This window comes from Pleurodeles waltl, chromosome 11 (assembly GCF_031143425.1).
Source record: "Pleurodeles waltl isolate 20211129_DDA chromosome 11, aPleWal1.hap1.20221129, whole genome shotgun sequence".
Classification (NCBI taxonomy): domain Eukaryota; kingdom Metazoa; phylum Chordata; class Amphibia; order Caudata; family Salamandridae; genus Pleurodeles; species Pleurodeles waltl.
In genome coordinates this window covers 941,995,170-942,011,118 of record NC_090450.1, presented here as the reverse complement: position 1 = coordinate 942,011,118, position 15,949 = coordinate 941,995,170, and the positions used below count along the sequence as shown (strand labels likewise).

The following is a 15,949-nucleotide window of genomic DNA, read 5'->3' as shown; positions in this document are numbered from 1 at the left end:
TGAGAAAAGACAAAAGGCACTTAACTGGCTGTGGAGCAGCAATTAAAGAGGAGGCTTATTGTCTCGGGTTATATAGGGTTAGGAGGCTCTCTAGTAGGTTGTGACTGTCATTTTTGGGGATATGTAGTTCATCTTTATTTTAATTGGCTGTTGTAAACATTTAAAGAATAGAAAGAAGCTTAATCAGACCCTCTGGTCCCGACATAGAATTGTTAATGAGGGGAGAAACTGCTTTTTCAAAAGACAGGAAACTCGGTATGCAACAGAAATGTATTGCTCACTGGCACTGCTGCAGCAACAGTATTTTCATCTGTCTATATACTTGATCGTGGTATATAGATGTTTGTTCACTGAATGGTGAAGTGGGGCAGACGATGCACTTGTTTTCTACTAAACATTTACAATCTCAGTCGAGGGGGGTAAAGGATGCTCCTGCATAGCTTCTTTTACAGTTAACCAAACTAGGCTCACAAGCTGTACATTAGTCACTGATTTGTAACAGTTTTGCAGTTGATACTCTTTGAAATTCACAAAGTGGCCCGCCCACTAAAATGGGTTAGTTCATATATGTATGCAAAAGTATTTTTAATTAAAGGGCGTGTCTGCAAATGTGTATGACCTACTCGTACACAACAGGAGAAAATAATTGAAAGAAGTACACGTACTTGAGCATTGTGGCCTTGTGCTTATTGTCACTGGGACTACTGCTGACTTGACCTATGGTCCGCAGCCATAAGCAGAACCTGCTTCTGTTAAAACTTTAGGCCCAACCACTAGATGGTACTGTAATGCACAGCTGGTGAATCAAAACTGAAAAGGTATTGTTACGGGTTACTTAAACTTTATTCTGGCAGATGATTTAGCATTCGGTGGTACAGGGTATGAATGCCTCTGAAGTGTAACTAAACAAAGTGTGACTTTTTTTGTATGAACCAAAACAGTTGGTTTTGGGAGGGGGGAGGAATTTATCCACCTTTTATATTAGCCTTCTAACACCACCTGAACTTTTCCTTTGCACTACAGCCGTTTTTAAAATTGCAGTAGTTTGCATGACCCGCTCTATTTCAGCCAGTGATAGAGTAGCATTTATGTCTGGTAAATGCTGTGCAGAAGCAGTCTAGAGTATCCAACTAGAACTGATGTCCGTGTTTTTGGGAGCTGAGGGGAGGGAGACTAGTATAACGAGCAAAACAGTTGTCAAAAGAATATAAGCCTTTACAAATGAACTATTTTGATACACGTCTGCCAGTTACACCTAAATGTAATTTAGTTGAAAATGCCCATTATTTGGTGCAAACTTTGTATGCTTAAGTAACTTGCCCTGATAAAACTTTGTACTCTAGTACTCTGGTTTAGTAATCAAACTGAGTTTCAACAGTTCATCCCTTGCATGTTAATGGGATGTTGAAGGTGCTCAGCCTTCTGTTGCATCTCATGACTTGCTGCTTCAGTTCAATCTGCTCCTGGTGGAAATAAGTAATTAATTGTGAGACAGAAGTGTCTGAACCTGAGCTCAGTGTTGATTTTCAAACCTGCACCATCCCAGGATTATTTTTGGAAGTTACTAAACAAGTAAGTTTCCTGCCTACTTATATCCATCCAACTTGTTGCTTCTGGCTGGGTGTTTAGAACTTGTACACTCCACACATCCGCTTCTCTTTTTCTCCACAATGTAGATGATAGAAGATGTTCTAGGTGAAGGCTCCGTCTCTTCCAGTAGGTTTAGCAGATGGTTCTCCAACCCTAGCCAGTCTGGAAGCCGCTCCAGCAGCCAGAGATCCACGCCACATGAAGAGCTGGAGAGGCTGGCAGGTATGAATAGCCTCCTGTTAGCTAAATGATTTCTTGCTCCAGTGTTCCACTGCCACTTCTAGCTGTCTTCTGCGTAATTTATATGAAATGTTTACCAGGTAGAACTGAATGTTGGGCTTTTAAGTATGGATGTTTGTATGCTATTGTCTGCATTTGTTTATAAGTTGGACCATATACCAACCGTGGAAAAATGGCCTCAGAAATAATTTAAAAATATTGGTGAGTAACTACCACAAACCATTAGTTGATGCTAAAGTATCCACTACAAACTTGAGTTTTATCCTTTAGCATCTAGCAACCTGGAACATGAAAGGACTTGGATTGTTCCTTCATATAGTGACTGCATTTTTCTATTTTTGTAACTTAGTTATCAAACTAACTTTGATAACTAAATTCTTTGAGCTTATCTTAATCTTATGTCCTTAACTCTGAGCTATTGTGTGATAGAAAAGATTTTAATTGCATCTGATTACCCGCAGGCTTATCTCTTAGCGTTAACGGTTACTTCAGAGATCCAAATTGTTACTGTAGCTTATCAGTGACCCTTCCAGCTAGAAGCAAGTATAGTTCTTAACTGAAAGTTTTGACTTTGGATTTTGTGCTGAACATGCTGTAATTCTGTTGTCAATCAGTGTCTGTCAGGTTGCGATTCGGGTGACAACTTGGTGTTTTACATTTCTGTAATCTGGGGGTAATCTGTACTTTCTGTTCAAGGCTAGGAACACTAACCTATCTTAGTTCTTTTGTTGCCCGTTGAGAAGACTGCATCTAACATCTAGACAGTATTGCGTCAGATGTGATTCCAACATGGTAATTCTTTATTATATAAAAAATGGTACGGTGACTCAAAAGGGACAGAGGGCATGCCATTCACTAACCTCCTGGGATGAATGCTGTGACATGCAGCCTGCTTGTGCTTATATACTAGCCTCCTGAGAGGATTGCCATTAATGCTGCAGGCAGACTCTTGCGATGGTTTTCAGGTATGGGGTTGGGGCTAAGACCTTAAATCGGGACAGGCAGAAGGGTACATCAACTATGCGCTCACTGTAGTTTAGGGTTAGGTAGGAACTTTTAGAACCACGTTTACCATGGTTGGATTGTTTCTTTACAATGTTTGTAATGTTTGTAATGTTTGTAATGTTTGTAATGTTTGTAATGTTTGTAATGTTTGTAATGTTTGTAATGTTTGTAATGTTTGTAATGTTTGTAATGTTTGTAATGTTTGTAATGTTTGTAATGTTTGTAATGTTTGTAATGTTTGTAATGTTTGTAATGTTTGTAATGTTTGTAATGTTTGTAATGTTTGTAATGTTTGTTTTGTCTGCTTAATTATTGCAAGGTGGGGTGGGGGGGGGGGGTTTGAGGCACTGAGCTAGCTAGGAATTGGGCCAGCAGTTACTGAGAGTGTGGATGGACTCCGTATTAGCGTGCTATTTATGCACCCCATCCACATAGGGGAAAAGCAGACAACTTCTTGGGGCGCTGGGCTTCCACAGCTGGATTAGGTGGAATTTCTGGAAGAGGAGCTTGGGGCAGCTCACAGAAGCTGTGAGCCCCATGAATGTGGGGAAAAAACACTAGGCCCAATGGATTACTAGCAGATTTATTCAAGCCTCTGGGGGGATTCTGGTGCCCCCCCCCCCCATCTAGTGTGATTTGATGCCTCCCGTGCCCAGTTGCTTCATCCTCTAGGCCTGCTACATGCCCTGATAAGTGTGATTTACAAATAAGGGAAGCTGTGGCATGACGCAGTTCCTACTGACCTATTACCTTGCTGAATGCTTAGACTAAGCTCCTGGCAACTATTGGCATGCAGATTAAAGTGATAACCAAATTGATCCATCATGACCAAATCTGGCTTATACCCTGCTGCTTAATGTGGCAGAACATTAGGTGCCTCCATAACCAGCTAGATGCGGTGAAAGACCAACTGACCTTTGACTGTCATATCCACAGACGCAGAAAAGGCCTTGGATTCAATCCACTGGCCCTACCTTTTTGCAGTGCTACAACAGTTTGGTTTTGGGCCCGGCTTCTGTAGCTGGGTGGCCTTATTGTATGCAGAACCCACAGCAGCTGTGAATGGGATGACATCAGTGTCATTCCAACGGGGTGGGGTGGTATACCAGACAAGGCTGTCTACTTTCCTCTTTACTGTTCACTTTGTGCATTGAACCTTTGGCCTGCTGGATTTGGGCACTGGGGGTGGAGGCCCTGAACCTTGGCAGTTTGAGAGCATTTCCTTATAAGTGGACATCACCTTGCTGTACATCCCAGAGCCTGGGGTATCCTTTGTCCCCTTGTTTGGTTTGGTGCAGGGGTTTTGGGAACTGTGGCTATAGGGTGAATGGGGCAAATCGGCACTCTTCCAGATAGGCTAGTGGGACTGAGGAGTAGTAATTCCTGCCACCTCATGCAGAGCTCCAGTTGTTTCCTGGAGGGAAAATTTGGCCTTTCAGCTGCTGCAATTCCAGGACAGTGCGGCCAGGTGGAGGAAACTACCCTGATGGCCCTTGGTAGGGCTGCTATCCTTAATCACCCTACCCAAACTACTATGTCCTACAGGATATGCCATGCTACTTTCCTGAGGGTGTCTTTGGCAGTTTAGATGGGGAGATCCATAGACTACTGTGGGTTTTTTGGGGGAGGGAGGTGCAGGTATCAAGCAAGCTACAGGGCTTTTGCCAGTCGGGAGCCAGTGGCATAGCCAGACTTGAAGCTGTGCTGGCTAATAAGGGGGGGCTCAATAGTTTGTGTTTTTAACACACGGAGCACTATAAATATATGCAGTTCTGACATGCTCTCTATGCAGAGATGGTGGACTGGGCCTCATTGTCAGAAGCATCCCCACTGAAGACCCAAGTCTTAACTAATCCTTTGCTCCTGGGCCCTCAGATGCGACAGGGTAAAGTTAATTAACTCCTGGAGTCACTCTAGTTGGAGGTTCCTGTTGCATGGCAGAGGGTGCAGAGATGTCCACCTTCTAAAAGTGGTATCTCTAAAATAGTAATAATAAATCTAACCTTACCTGTAAAGAGGTTTTATCATCATTACCATTCCAATGGAATGGCAACTACACTCAAATCAGGAACTACAGCTTAAAGACTTTGTTTTAATTTTTTTTTTATTTTAAGGAATTCCCAATGCTGACCTATGAGAGGGGCGGGCCTCAGAGTAATGAAAAAGGACTTTAGGATTTTTTTCATTACATGAGAAAATTTAAAGTAAATGCCCTACCTTTTTGCTGACATGGCACCCTGCCCTACGGGCTACCTGAGGGGAACATAGATATGCTCTGCTTCTGGGTCTGGTGGTGGCTAAGGGGGACCTGGCACAAATGTGAGGGGAGAGGTCCCCACCAAGAGGCAATGGATTGCATGAATGGATGATTACATAGCAGTAGAAAAGGTAGTTGTTTTGCCATGACAGGACATAACCATACTATTATAGCCTATTTGTTTGTTCTTGCATAAAATGTTAATAAAAAAACATTTTTGCACTTTGGCATTAAGGTCTAATTTAGTGTTGTCTGCATTGCTGGGGGTAGAAACCTTGCTGCATCCCTTTGATATGCCTCTGCGCTTGATGGATTGAATGTAGTCTGATTTCACAATTAGGTGGGCTACTATCTATTTTTGAAGGTGAGGGTTTTTTATTTTTTATTTATTTAAAAAACCCAAATCTGATCAATGAAATTAAACCTAATTGGAAGAATGTTAACATGCTTATTGGCGTGTGCTGTGGAATCTAGATCTACCTTTTCCTCTTGTAGGCTTGGAGAACCTGATCCCATCCCCAGGGCACCATCCTGGCAACTACTTTGCCCCCATTCAATTTGAAGACCCCTCTGAAAACAGCAAAGTTGACATCTTGGAGATGCTCCAGAAAGCCAAAGTTGACCTAAAGCCCCTTCTCTCAAGCCTCACAGCAAACAAGGAAAAGCTCAAGGAGAGCAGTAAGTGTGATGTTCGCAATTTACTATTACTGTATGGATGGATGTGGGTAATATATTGAATTATCGAAATAGGGCAACAGCAGTGAGAGCTCTGTATTACCATGCACTCATTTTATTTATTTTTTTAAATAATAAATCCTTTAACTTGAGGCAATTCAACCAAACTGGCCCCGACTGGGAGTTAAAATACGAGCACAACATTGAAATAGGTACAAGCCAAATCCCGGGCCTAATCTACAATACATGCAAACATTAGTTAGCATATTTAGAATTACCTTTACTTTGACCTGTATTTTGAGATGAGAAATAGTTTGGGGCAGTGGTGGTTTGAGATCAGGGATGGAATCCAAAATGTGACACAGAATTTCAGGCCATGAAATTTCTCACGGTCTGCATCCATTTTTATGCAGTTGTGTGATCTTCAAAAACGAAGGTTACACAACATTGGCCCTGATGGATAACATTATTTCACCTCATCCAGAAATGGTTAAGCCACAACCACTTTGAGAAAAAATATTTGCCAATAGTTCCTTAAGCTAAACTTGTATGACCAAAAGAATCTCCGGTTTCCACAACTTCATGATACTTTTCATCAAGTAAAATTACAAAGTTTCAGGGAGACCTGTTTTGGTGTAAATGGAAACCTGAATTACCTTATTGCGGCAGCAAAGAAAGGCCAAACCAAAAGTCCCTGGGGAAAGCACAAAAGGCTAGAGAATAGAAAATCTCATTGCCCAGGATTGTGTGCTAATCTTGGTGTGCACAGTGACTGTCTTGGCTCTCTCAGTAATCTGGCAATGGTTGCACTTCAGCTAAACGCTTTTCCTGCATCGTAGATTCCAAATTACCAGCTAGCCCCTTGGACTCTAAACTGGTCTGTTAACCTTAGCCTCTGTCCCAGACCTGTTGCTTTTCCCCATTAATCCATAGAGGTTCATCACGTTTTTTTTTTTTCTTTTCTTTTCTTCCCCCTGGCTGATTGATGCCATGGCATCCCTTTTGGCCTTATACCAGCCCCTCAGAAGCCATATCAGTAGTTTCCACTCTTTATTGGTGTTGTGAGTAACCGCAGTGATGCTATTTACTAGAGTTTAGAATAGCACACGTTTTGGAACCTACAACAATGGAATGATACTTTGAGTACTGAATTGAGCAATGCAGACTAAAGGGCTAGTGAAGAGAAACCGAGACCAAAATTACTACAGCAACAAATGACACTCTGCAATGGCTGCTCACTATTGTCTCCAGAGGAAACACCTCCCCCCTTTCATGTCCACATTGATATCGCAGTGACCCAACTACAACTCCTCAGTTGCCTCTCAGCACTTTTTTTTTTCCCTCACACAATCATCGACTTCTTGTGTGTGTATATATGTATGTGTTGGAGGGTGGCAATCTGGAAAGAAAGCCCACTGCCATTGACTCATTTTAGTATAAAGCAGATATCAGAATGTTTCCCCAGAAATCTGGATTGCTAATGGGGCTAACCCCAGCTACTACAGTTAAGTACAACTGTTGAGGGCAATGTGCTCTTGATCCCTAACTGCATTTTCAGCATGGGGCCCCACCGTAGTCTCCTCGGTCTTACTTGGGGATTCCAAACGCTCTGAGTTGTGGCACCACCTTCTTCCCGCACTCATGATTTCACACTTTATCAGCCTTCCTTATATTGGGGAGTGTTTATAGATCAGCACATTTTGTATAGCACTGGCACACATTTATTTGACTCTTCCATTAATGCTTCATGTGCAGTGTTTTTTATTTTTATTTTTTACTTTTTTTAGGCTCCTATTTTATCCTCTTGGCTCTGCCTGGAAGGATCTAAATTCCCCCCACTCCCATCTGTCACCTTCACCATACTAGTGGCCTCCAACTGGTCTGCTTGCACTCCATTGATCAGCTGCAAAGATGTCCATCCTCTTTGCTTCTGGTGATGCCCTTTCCCTTGGGAAGTCATTAGCAGTCATGGGGCACGGAATGGGTGGGGAGATGGGTGTGGGGGAGGGTGGGAATGAAAATTTAATTTTGGGTGGTCGAGGGGGAGGAGGGGGAGAATGAGCACTTACCTTGCTTGCTCCAGCCGGCCCCCAGCCTGCCCTGAAGCCAATTCTGATGCTGCACAAGCAGTGTCGGGAGTGCCCAGCCAGGGTGTTCCCATGCAGACTGGGAGTCTGTGCAGGCTCTCACCAGCCCGGCAACTGTTGCTGGGCTGGAGAGAGCCTACTGTGCTTGTGTGTTTGGCTGGCGCGAGACGGCTAGCTAAACATACGTGTGCACTGTGGGGGGTGGGGGGGGTGTAGGGGGAGGAGTGCTGTGCACTCACCCTCAGAGCCAGTTAGCCCCATGGCCCTGCCCCTTTGCAAGGAAACAATGAAACACTGTTTATAGTTTCCTTGTAGAAGTTTTGCCACGGCTGGCGGGGTGGACAATGCTCCTCCACCCTAATGGAGGAGCTGTCCCTGGTCATTAAACTCTTGCTTGTTTGCTATGAAACTCCTCCTTCCTGACGTTAGAGGTTACAGCATGCAAGGTGTCACCACCAAATGTTGCTTTTTACTCTTGGCCCTGATCCTCTGATTAGATCCGTGCATAGTGGCAGGACTGGCACCATTCAGGTACCCATGGACACAGTCCGAGGCAAACTGCTGTCTGCTATCCAGAGCAAGACTTTGGCTGGGCACTTCTTTCTGTTGAGACCGTAGCTGAACTGTAGTGCACTACAGCTGCAGAGCTGGTTTGTACATGGTTGCCTTTGCCCCAGCCCTCCACTCACTGCTTGTACTATCTAGGTGACCCATACTCTTGCTGCCAGTGTGTGCACTCTGCAAAGCTGCCAGCACAGTTTCTGTGCTGAGTGAGCACCATTGCTGTTTGGCCTCCGGGGATGGAATGTCTAATACTATTGCTGCGGAAGATGAGTGATATTCCACTTCATTTAGGGCACTGATGTCCCCAACGTCAACCCTTTCTGAAAACCTCTGCACACTTTGTTTTGGGAGCTCTGAAGCGGCTCAGTTTCCTGACATGTGGCTTGAACCAGGGTTAGCACCCAATGGACACTAATACTCAGTTATCCAACCCCCATTATAATAAAAATAAAAAGTCTGCATGTCCCGTATGGACTTTTATTGCTCATTCAGTCTCCAGCGGTGTTGCTATCACCTTGACCCGGTCAGTATAAGTCAAGGACCTCCTCCAACTGATGGTCAGATGACTTGAGATGCCACTTCTGTCAGGCTGACAACCAGCATTGTCCTCTTGCAGCGTTGTGTCCTTCTCTGACCAAGTGTCGAGTTATAAGCCCACTTGTAGTCTCAGCCTTTGGCCCTTCCCCACAGACCAGTTTATTGGTCGACACCCGGTTAATTCCGTTGTGTAACACTGAAGTTACTGCAGTGGTAGACCTGACACACAAATGAGACTTATCCAATGTAAAACTGAGACAGGTGTTAAGCACCAAAATGAATGTATGGGGCCTGGCTTTATTGCCGCAATCTATGGTCCAGTGCCCTTCCCCTGTGAAAAATGCTGTGAATCTTGCCATTGTATCTGAATCTAATGTCTCTGTAGCCCTGTCCCAGCTGTTTCCAAATACATTTTCTTTTTGAACCAACTAGTGGTTTTATCCTATTCCCATAAAATTATCCACATTTTTATTTAATTCAGATTGTGGAGATATGTATTTGGATCTCCCCAAAAAGTTTTGGATTGTCTACGAAATGAACGTCCAGCTTGTCTGCAACCCAAAAACTTGACCGTCTGGTTTCTCACCAGAAACAACTGCATTGGATACCAGTTAATAAATGCAAAAAAAGTAAGGTTGCATGCTTAAAACATTATAAACCCGTGGTTGCTTCAGTAGATTCTAAAAATGCCAGTCTTTACCTTCAAGGTCTTTTGCTAAGGCTGCTCTCTGTCCCAGGGGCTGAATGGGGAGGGCGATCCCCTTGTGTTCCAGACCAAACCTCTACCTTAATATTTATGTGGATCCATATCACTTCCCGTTCTCGAAAAATGTTAGACCTGACTGTTTAAGTCTCAAAATGACATCCTGCTTGTCAAGGGAGTAGTTGGAAAAATAAAATTTCCCCCAATTCTGAACCATATTCCAATTAGTTCTGAGCAAAGGCTTGGGGTAAGTGAATCCGGCAGTCGTTCTGGAGATTGCTCCCTAGAAGGGAATCAAATTCTTAATCTTCCTTGGCTCCATCCTGAAGTTAGTGTTTTTGTCCTTTCTTGTATCTCTTTCCTACCTTTTATCATCTGCACTTTTTTTTTTCTGTCCATCTCACTTTTTTCCTTCACCTGTCCATCGTTTTTATCCTTTCTTCTCTGGCCTTACCTTTTGTCTTCATCCATTACTTCTTCCATTCCTCATCCTTCTATACATTCATCTTTTCTCCATTAATCCACCATCGACCTGCTCTTCATCTAACTCCGCTCAGTCTTCTGAAGGCTCACACGTGAATGAGGAGTGCAATGGAATTGATTGGTGACCTGGTATATTAGGAGGAATGATATTTTAAAATTGGATATGATCTCCTCATAAGTAGACAAGTAAAAGAAGTGAAGTCTGAGGATATATTTAAGGGACTCCCATCGTACTAGTCCTGAAGAAGACCCATTGTGGAGCTGGGATTTGGCCCAAGGTATAGAGGGGTCGAAATGTCGCCGGATATATCATAGTCTGGATTGGTTTCTGCAGAGGATCTTTGGAGGATTAAAGGAATTGATTTAGACTCCCTGAGGATTTGGAATGGAGTTAATGCAGCAAACTGAAAAGAACCAATCGACAGTTTTTAATGTTTTTTGTATAGGTTTTTGATTCATTGGAATAGGTATTCTTCTTTCCATCACGAGCAATTTTTCTCACACTATCTGTTCTTTGGTGTTTTTTACTAGATGGGTTGTCCATATAGGATGAATATATTAAATTGATATTTATGTATAAGTAAGTAAATGAATATATATATTTATATGAACTAATAGTGTTTTTTGTTTTCACCTATGTTGTTTTATGATATATAATTAATCTGTCGATCTTTCCCCGTTAGGGCATTGTTGTATTTAATGATGATCTCCATCTAACTCCCCCATGCACCCTACATGCATTTCTGAATCCATCTTTCCATTGTCCTCCCTCTTCTTTACCCCTCCCTCATCTGAAAGAGGTGGTTGAGCTTTTTGGAGTCCAGTCCCCAGAGTAAAAAGTCCTAAATGTAAACTTTTATGTTGCACAAAATTGCTCACTGATTTCATCCAAGGGTCAAGGTATTTAATTGCAAAATCAAAAACTCCTTCACATATTCTGTGAATGGTCCTCCTTACTGTATGTACGTTTTTTTCCTCTTGTAGTGTAATTCTCCTCCCCTTAGACTTTCACAAATTGAGACCATCATATTGCTCATAAGTTTGTGTAGGGCAAAGAATGATCTATTTTATACACACTTCTTGGTGCCCATAATTGACGAGCATTATGTGGTACATATTATTCTCATTCCATTAAAACTAAAGGATTCCAGAACCAATAAGTAGTATTCTCAAAGTGTGGGTCTGCAGTAGTGTTTGTGAAACCCATCCTGTTTTTTTTTTTTTTCTCTTTATACTATTCAACTTGCAGCACACTCTGGTGTTGTCCTTTCTGTGGAGGAGGTTGAGGCTGGGCTCAAGGGACTTAAAGTGGAAGCAGAGGGCAAAATTGCCACACCGTTCATGGCAGAGCAACTGGAAGAAGCGTTGACTGCCATGACTGGCCCAAGGCCACACAAGAAGGATGGGGATATGTCTGCTTTCAACAAGCTGGTCAGCAGCATGAAGGCAAGTGGGACTCTGCCTTCCCAGCCGAAGGTCAATGTAAGTACTAAAACTTTTGCACAGGCCAGAGTCTGCAGATTCCTAGCAAGGTATGTCTCACTAATGCTGTTCTCTGATGGTGAACAAGGCAAAGTGCTGTCTTTCATGAAGTCACTAATTAGCCCAGGTTTAATTGACCTAAACCAGAGATCTGATGGCAGGTCTGCATTTTACAGAAAATTGCCCCAGCACCTATTGAGGATGTGTGGCTGATGTCCCTGGTGAGGGGATACGCCTCGGAAGTAAGCAAACCTTTGGGGTGGAACGATACATGTTGCTGCGGTTTAAGTGTGTTTTTTTTTTTCTCCCCTTTAATGACTTTCAGCAAATAAGTTCAGACGTCCGGACAGCAGATACATTCCTGTGTATTGCTTCTAGGGTGCTGCTTTTGTTTTGCATTTCACAGACGCAGGCAGTCCTTCTCAGATGAGTTATAGAAATCTAGTATCTTGTACCAGGACAAGAAAATGAGGTTGCTGAACGTCCTCTTATTTACACCCTTCTGTGGTGGCACTTGGGTTTTTGGTGTGGTCTCTTTACTCACTTGCTCCTTCATCGTAAATTATTTTTGCCTTGAGTCTTATTGTCCGTTTTATTCCTTTTTGTAGCGAAGCCAGGAGAACCATTTGTCTCATGGTGATATTCCCAACAATCACCTGCACAGAAACATTTTGCAGGTACATTACCCTGTTTTGCTATGGGATTTGGGGGACACAGGACTCTGTTAAAGGGCATGCTGATGTAAATCAGGAGGATACACGGGTTCTAAGATTTTTACTTTATTGGAAGCTATTAGTTTAACCTAAAATGTACCTTTCAGCCTCTTGCATACACTTGGAAGCTCTGCTACGGTTAAAACTCCCCTTTGAAAGTTGTCGTGTGAGTGTTTTCAAGCCTAGTCCTAGCAGACTAACTTTGTTCTCGATAGGGATGAAGATAGCCCTTTGAATGAGACTGAGTACAACCCTATAACGTTGACCTGTGCCCCTTCTCTGGTTCTTTGTGATGCCTGTATTTTGGGCAGCTGATTAGCAAGTAATCTGTAGGTGTTTTAGTGTGCTCTTTGACAGCTGTTGTTCATGGTGTAATTTTTTTTCTTCCTCATCTAGGAGCTATTGGGCCCCCCACTGACGCGTCCAATCTCCTCAAACGTCCTTACTGGGCTGATGGGGGCTCTGGATCCAGCTGCCTCTTTGTTGGCACAGAGGGCACAAGGTTCTCATGTGTCCCAGGCATTCCCAGGTCGAGCCTCTTCTGCTGAATACATGCGTCCTCGGGTATCACCCCCAATTGGTAATGTACCAGATTACACTGTAATCTGCTCCTAGATTGGCTTTTTTGCTGTGCAAGATTGGTATGGGAGCTCATTGTGTTCAGTAGTACTGTTCAAAGGTTGCTCATTACAGATTTCCTTCAGTGAGTTTAAAAAAAAAAAAAAAAAAAAAAAAAATTGTCACCAGTGTTTCCTGGGTAGAATTTCAGTGGTAGATTTAAGAGTCTCATACATCTTGCTTGTAAATGATATTGAGTTGCTGGTGTGCTCAGAATTTTGTGCTTTGTTCTAAGGAGGTCATGAGGTTGATCAACTTATTTTCATGTCTCATTTCATAACTAAATGAGACATGGGAGTTTTTAGAAGCAGCTTAATGACGCATCTGACTTGGGCCTTGAGTGTGGTGTGAAATACCTAATGCAGTTTACTTTCCAAGTCATTTATTTAGACTTGGAAAAATAAGCAGATTCGGATGCATTTCGCTATCTTATTCACTCTAGGACCAGTGAACACTCTTTGCTGCTCTAATTGTGTTAAGCTTTGGTAGTATTTTTCTATAGTTTTAACAATGTGGCTTTTTTTTTATTTATTTCTTTTTTGTAGGTTTTCCTTCTGGTCCTCAACAGCTCATTGGTGATCACTATCAGAGCATGCGGAAACCAATGAGTCCGGTTAATGCACAGGTGTGGTTATGTATGAATTGTTCTATATCGCTTTTCACAATTTCCGTTTTCTGCATTGTGAATGCTCAAGTTCAGAACCTTTTTAGTTTTTTAAGGTGTATTGTATCGCACTAACTTCTTACAATATTTTAGTTTGCCTATTTAGATTGATCTAAACACGTTTTTTCTTTTTCTTTTTCTTTTTTTTTTTTTCTTAAAAGTTCAGCGTTTATAGTGATGCTCAAAACTGGCATTGTCCTATAGACTAAACATGGTTGTTCATTAATAAAGAGCTGTTGAACACCTTTACAAACACTGCAGTTTATGAAGATTCTGAAGTGTTTTTTCTAACTTTTCTTCCCTCCGGTTGTCTTCCACAGATCAGTAATTTAGAGCTCCAGCAAGCTGCATTAGATGGGCTCCTTTTAACACATGATATGTCTGTTAATGCAGCAAATTTCTACCAGCCTGGCTTTGGCAAAATGCAGATGGACCAAGGCAGAGATGGCTATCGAGGCAACAGGCAAGTCAGTCTTGTTCCGAACGTGACTGAAGTATAGCACAGTGGGATTCAGGGTCTAGGAGCATACACAAATTACAGAAACATGGAGTTCAACAAGTGCTGAGTTTCAAGGTTGTTGGCATGGTATCTAGAACTCAGTCCTACTCTGTGCCCGCTTTATGGTCTACAGTCTTTTATCCAAATAGAACCCGGTCTATGGCTATCAAGTAACCAAGCAGAGCGTCCCCTGCCATGCTGGGAATCTAAGGACTCCTAAAAGTTACTTAAGTGGGCTTTGTGTGCATATAGACTGACTGGAAATTATCCTTTGCACCCTAAACGTGGGACCTGGGCAATTCTGGAAAGGTTCCTGAACCAGGCAGCAACGATTTTTCATCTTGTGTTGCTTTCCTCCACCCAGGCACCTCCAAACTTAACACGCGCTGATGTATTGTGATTACTTTCTATTTTTGTACTTGTTTGCTTTGCACATATTCCTGTTTTTAGTTTCTTACTGTTAGTTGTGCATAGCATACTAAGAACTCTGAACTTAGCACCCCACTAAACTAAAGGTCTGTAGTGCATGATCACAACTGAATTTTCAGGTGATGGGTAGAGGGAGACTTTGTAGGGTAGTGAAACTTTGGTTGCATGCTTGCACCACTAACACTTTGTATTTTTCATGTTGGGTAATTATTTTTAGAGATTACTTGCTCTGTCCGAAACAAAGCACTCTCACTGACTCCACAATAACCACAGTTTGTTTTTCACAGGCCCCAGCGAATGAATAAGTCTCCTGTGATGAATCACAGAGGTAATGCCTCTCCTGCCTGCATCACTAGTATGGTAAGTCTTTTCCTTGTTTGTGTGCTGGTGGAAGGTAGAGCGCGGGCCTATAGCATAGCATTTCTTAGTTTGGTTTAACTGGGGTTTAATGTGGTAGGTTTGCAGTACTTCATAATCTCCAACATTGTACATAAGTGGGACCTTAGTATTCAAGGGTTGGGTGGAAAGATAAGGTAGCTAAAATATAAAACCTGCATTAACCCAGGATGTTCTGTCATGCTCTACAGTCCCTGAACTATGGTGGCCATGGAGAAATGTGGCAGGAGTGGAACCGGGATGTCATTCTCTTGGACAGCTTTTAGTGCTTTTTAAGGTCTAAATTAAAATCCACAACTTGTATAGGCACTCTATTCAGTTGGTGTTTTATTTTGTAGCTTTCTCCTTCGTTCACCCCTACCTCAGTTATCCGCAAAATGTATGAGAGCAGGGAGAAGAGCAAGGATGAGACCTCAATCAGCAGATCTATGACCAGTGATGGTAAAGATGAAGGTAACTTCTACTTCCTTTTGTTAGTCTTTAAGCTTGTTTGCTTGAGCATACCTGTGCGCAAGCCCTGCTTTTCCTACGTGTTGGTATCTATGTAGACATTTAACCATGCCAGTCTCTATCGCCCGTTCATGGGCTTGCCTTTCAAAAATCCTTTATCATTGGCAAATTATTTACGCTTTTCCCGCCATGGGAGTTTACAACGTTAACCGCTCTAACGCGAGCAAACGCGAGACCCATTGCATTGCAAATGCTTATTTTTGTTCTAAGAGGGGACAAAGTTTTTATACATGCAGGCACTTGATTATTTTGCCCTTACTAGCCTTTCATTGGTTGTGCAAGATGAACTGGTAAGGATAGGTTCTGTCATTTATTAACTGCATTTGAGTAACACTACTGCCACTGGTGACACTGTGGCACATATAATGCCCTACTGTGTGCACGTAAATCCATTTTGCATACTGTATAGATTGTAGTGACTGCTGGGATGCAAGCCAGGTCTTCTGTTTTAATTTTAAACTTTATACACATAGCACACTATTTGCCAAGCCCTTACT

General features: G+C 42.5%; 1 protein-coding gene across 8 annotated transcripts in view; it reads left to right on the top strand.

Annotated features, from left to right (window-relative positions):
- The window catches only part of EIF4ENIF1 (eukaryotic translation initiation factor 4E nuclear import factor 1), a 72,581-nt gene that overhangs the window by 53,250 nt on the left and 3,382 nt on the right, over positions 1–15,949 (top strand). For 3 of the 8 annotated variants that reach the window (XM_069215074.1, XM_069215076.1, XM_069215077.1), the window contains exons 8-16: positions 1,677–1,812; positions 5,588–5,770; positions 11,391–11,623; positions 12,232–12,300; positions 12,733–12,916; positions 13,500–13,579; positions 13,939–14,081; positions 14,834–14,906; positions 15,281–15,395. In XM_069215074.1, the coding sequence (XP_069071175.1) occupies positions 1,677–1,812; positions 5,588–5,770; positions 11,391–11,623; positions 12,232–12,300; positions 12,733–12,916; positions 13,500–13,579; positions 13,939–14,081; positions 14,834–14,906; positions 15,281–15,395 (1,216 nt within the window). The remainder of the gene's footprint in view (positions 1–1,676; positions 1,813–5,587; positions 5,771–11,390; positions 11,624–12,231; positions 12,301–12,732; positions 12,917–13,499; positions 13,580–13,938; positions 14,082–14,833; positions 14,907–15,280; positions 15,396–15,949) is intronic. The other 5 variants (XM_069215079.1, XM_069215075.1, XM_069215080.1 and 2 more) reach the window with 3 other exon arrangements.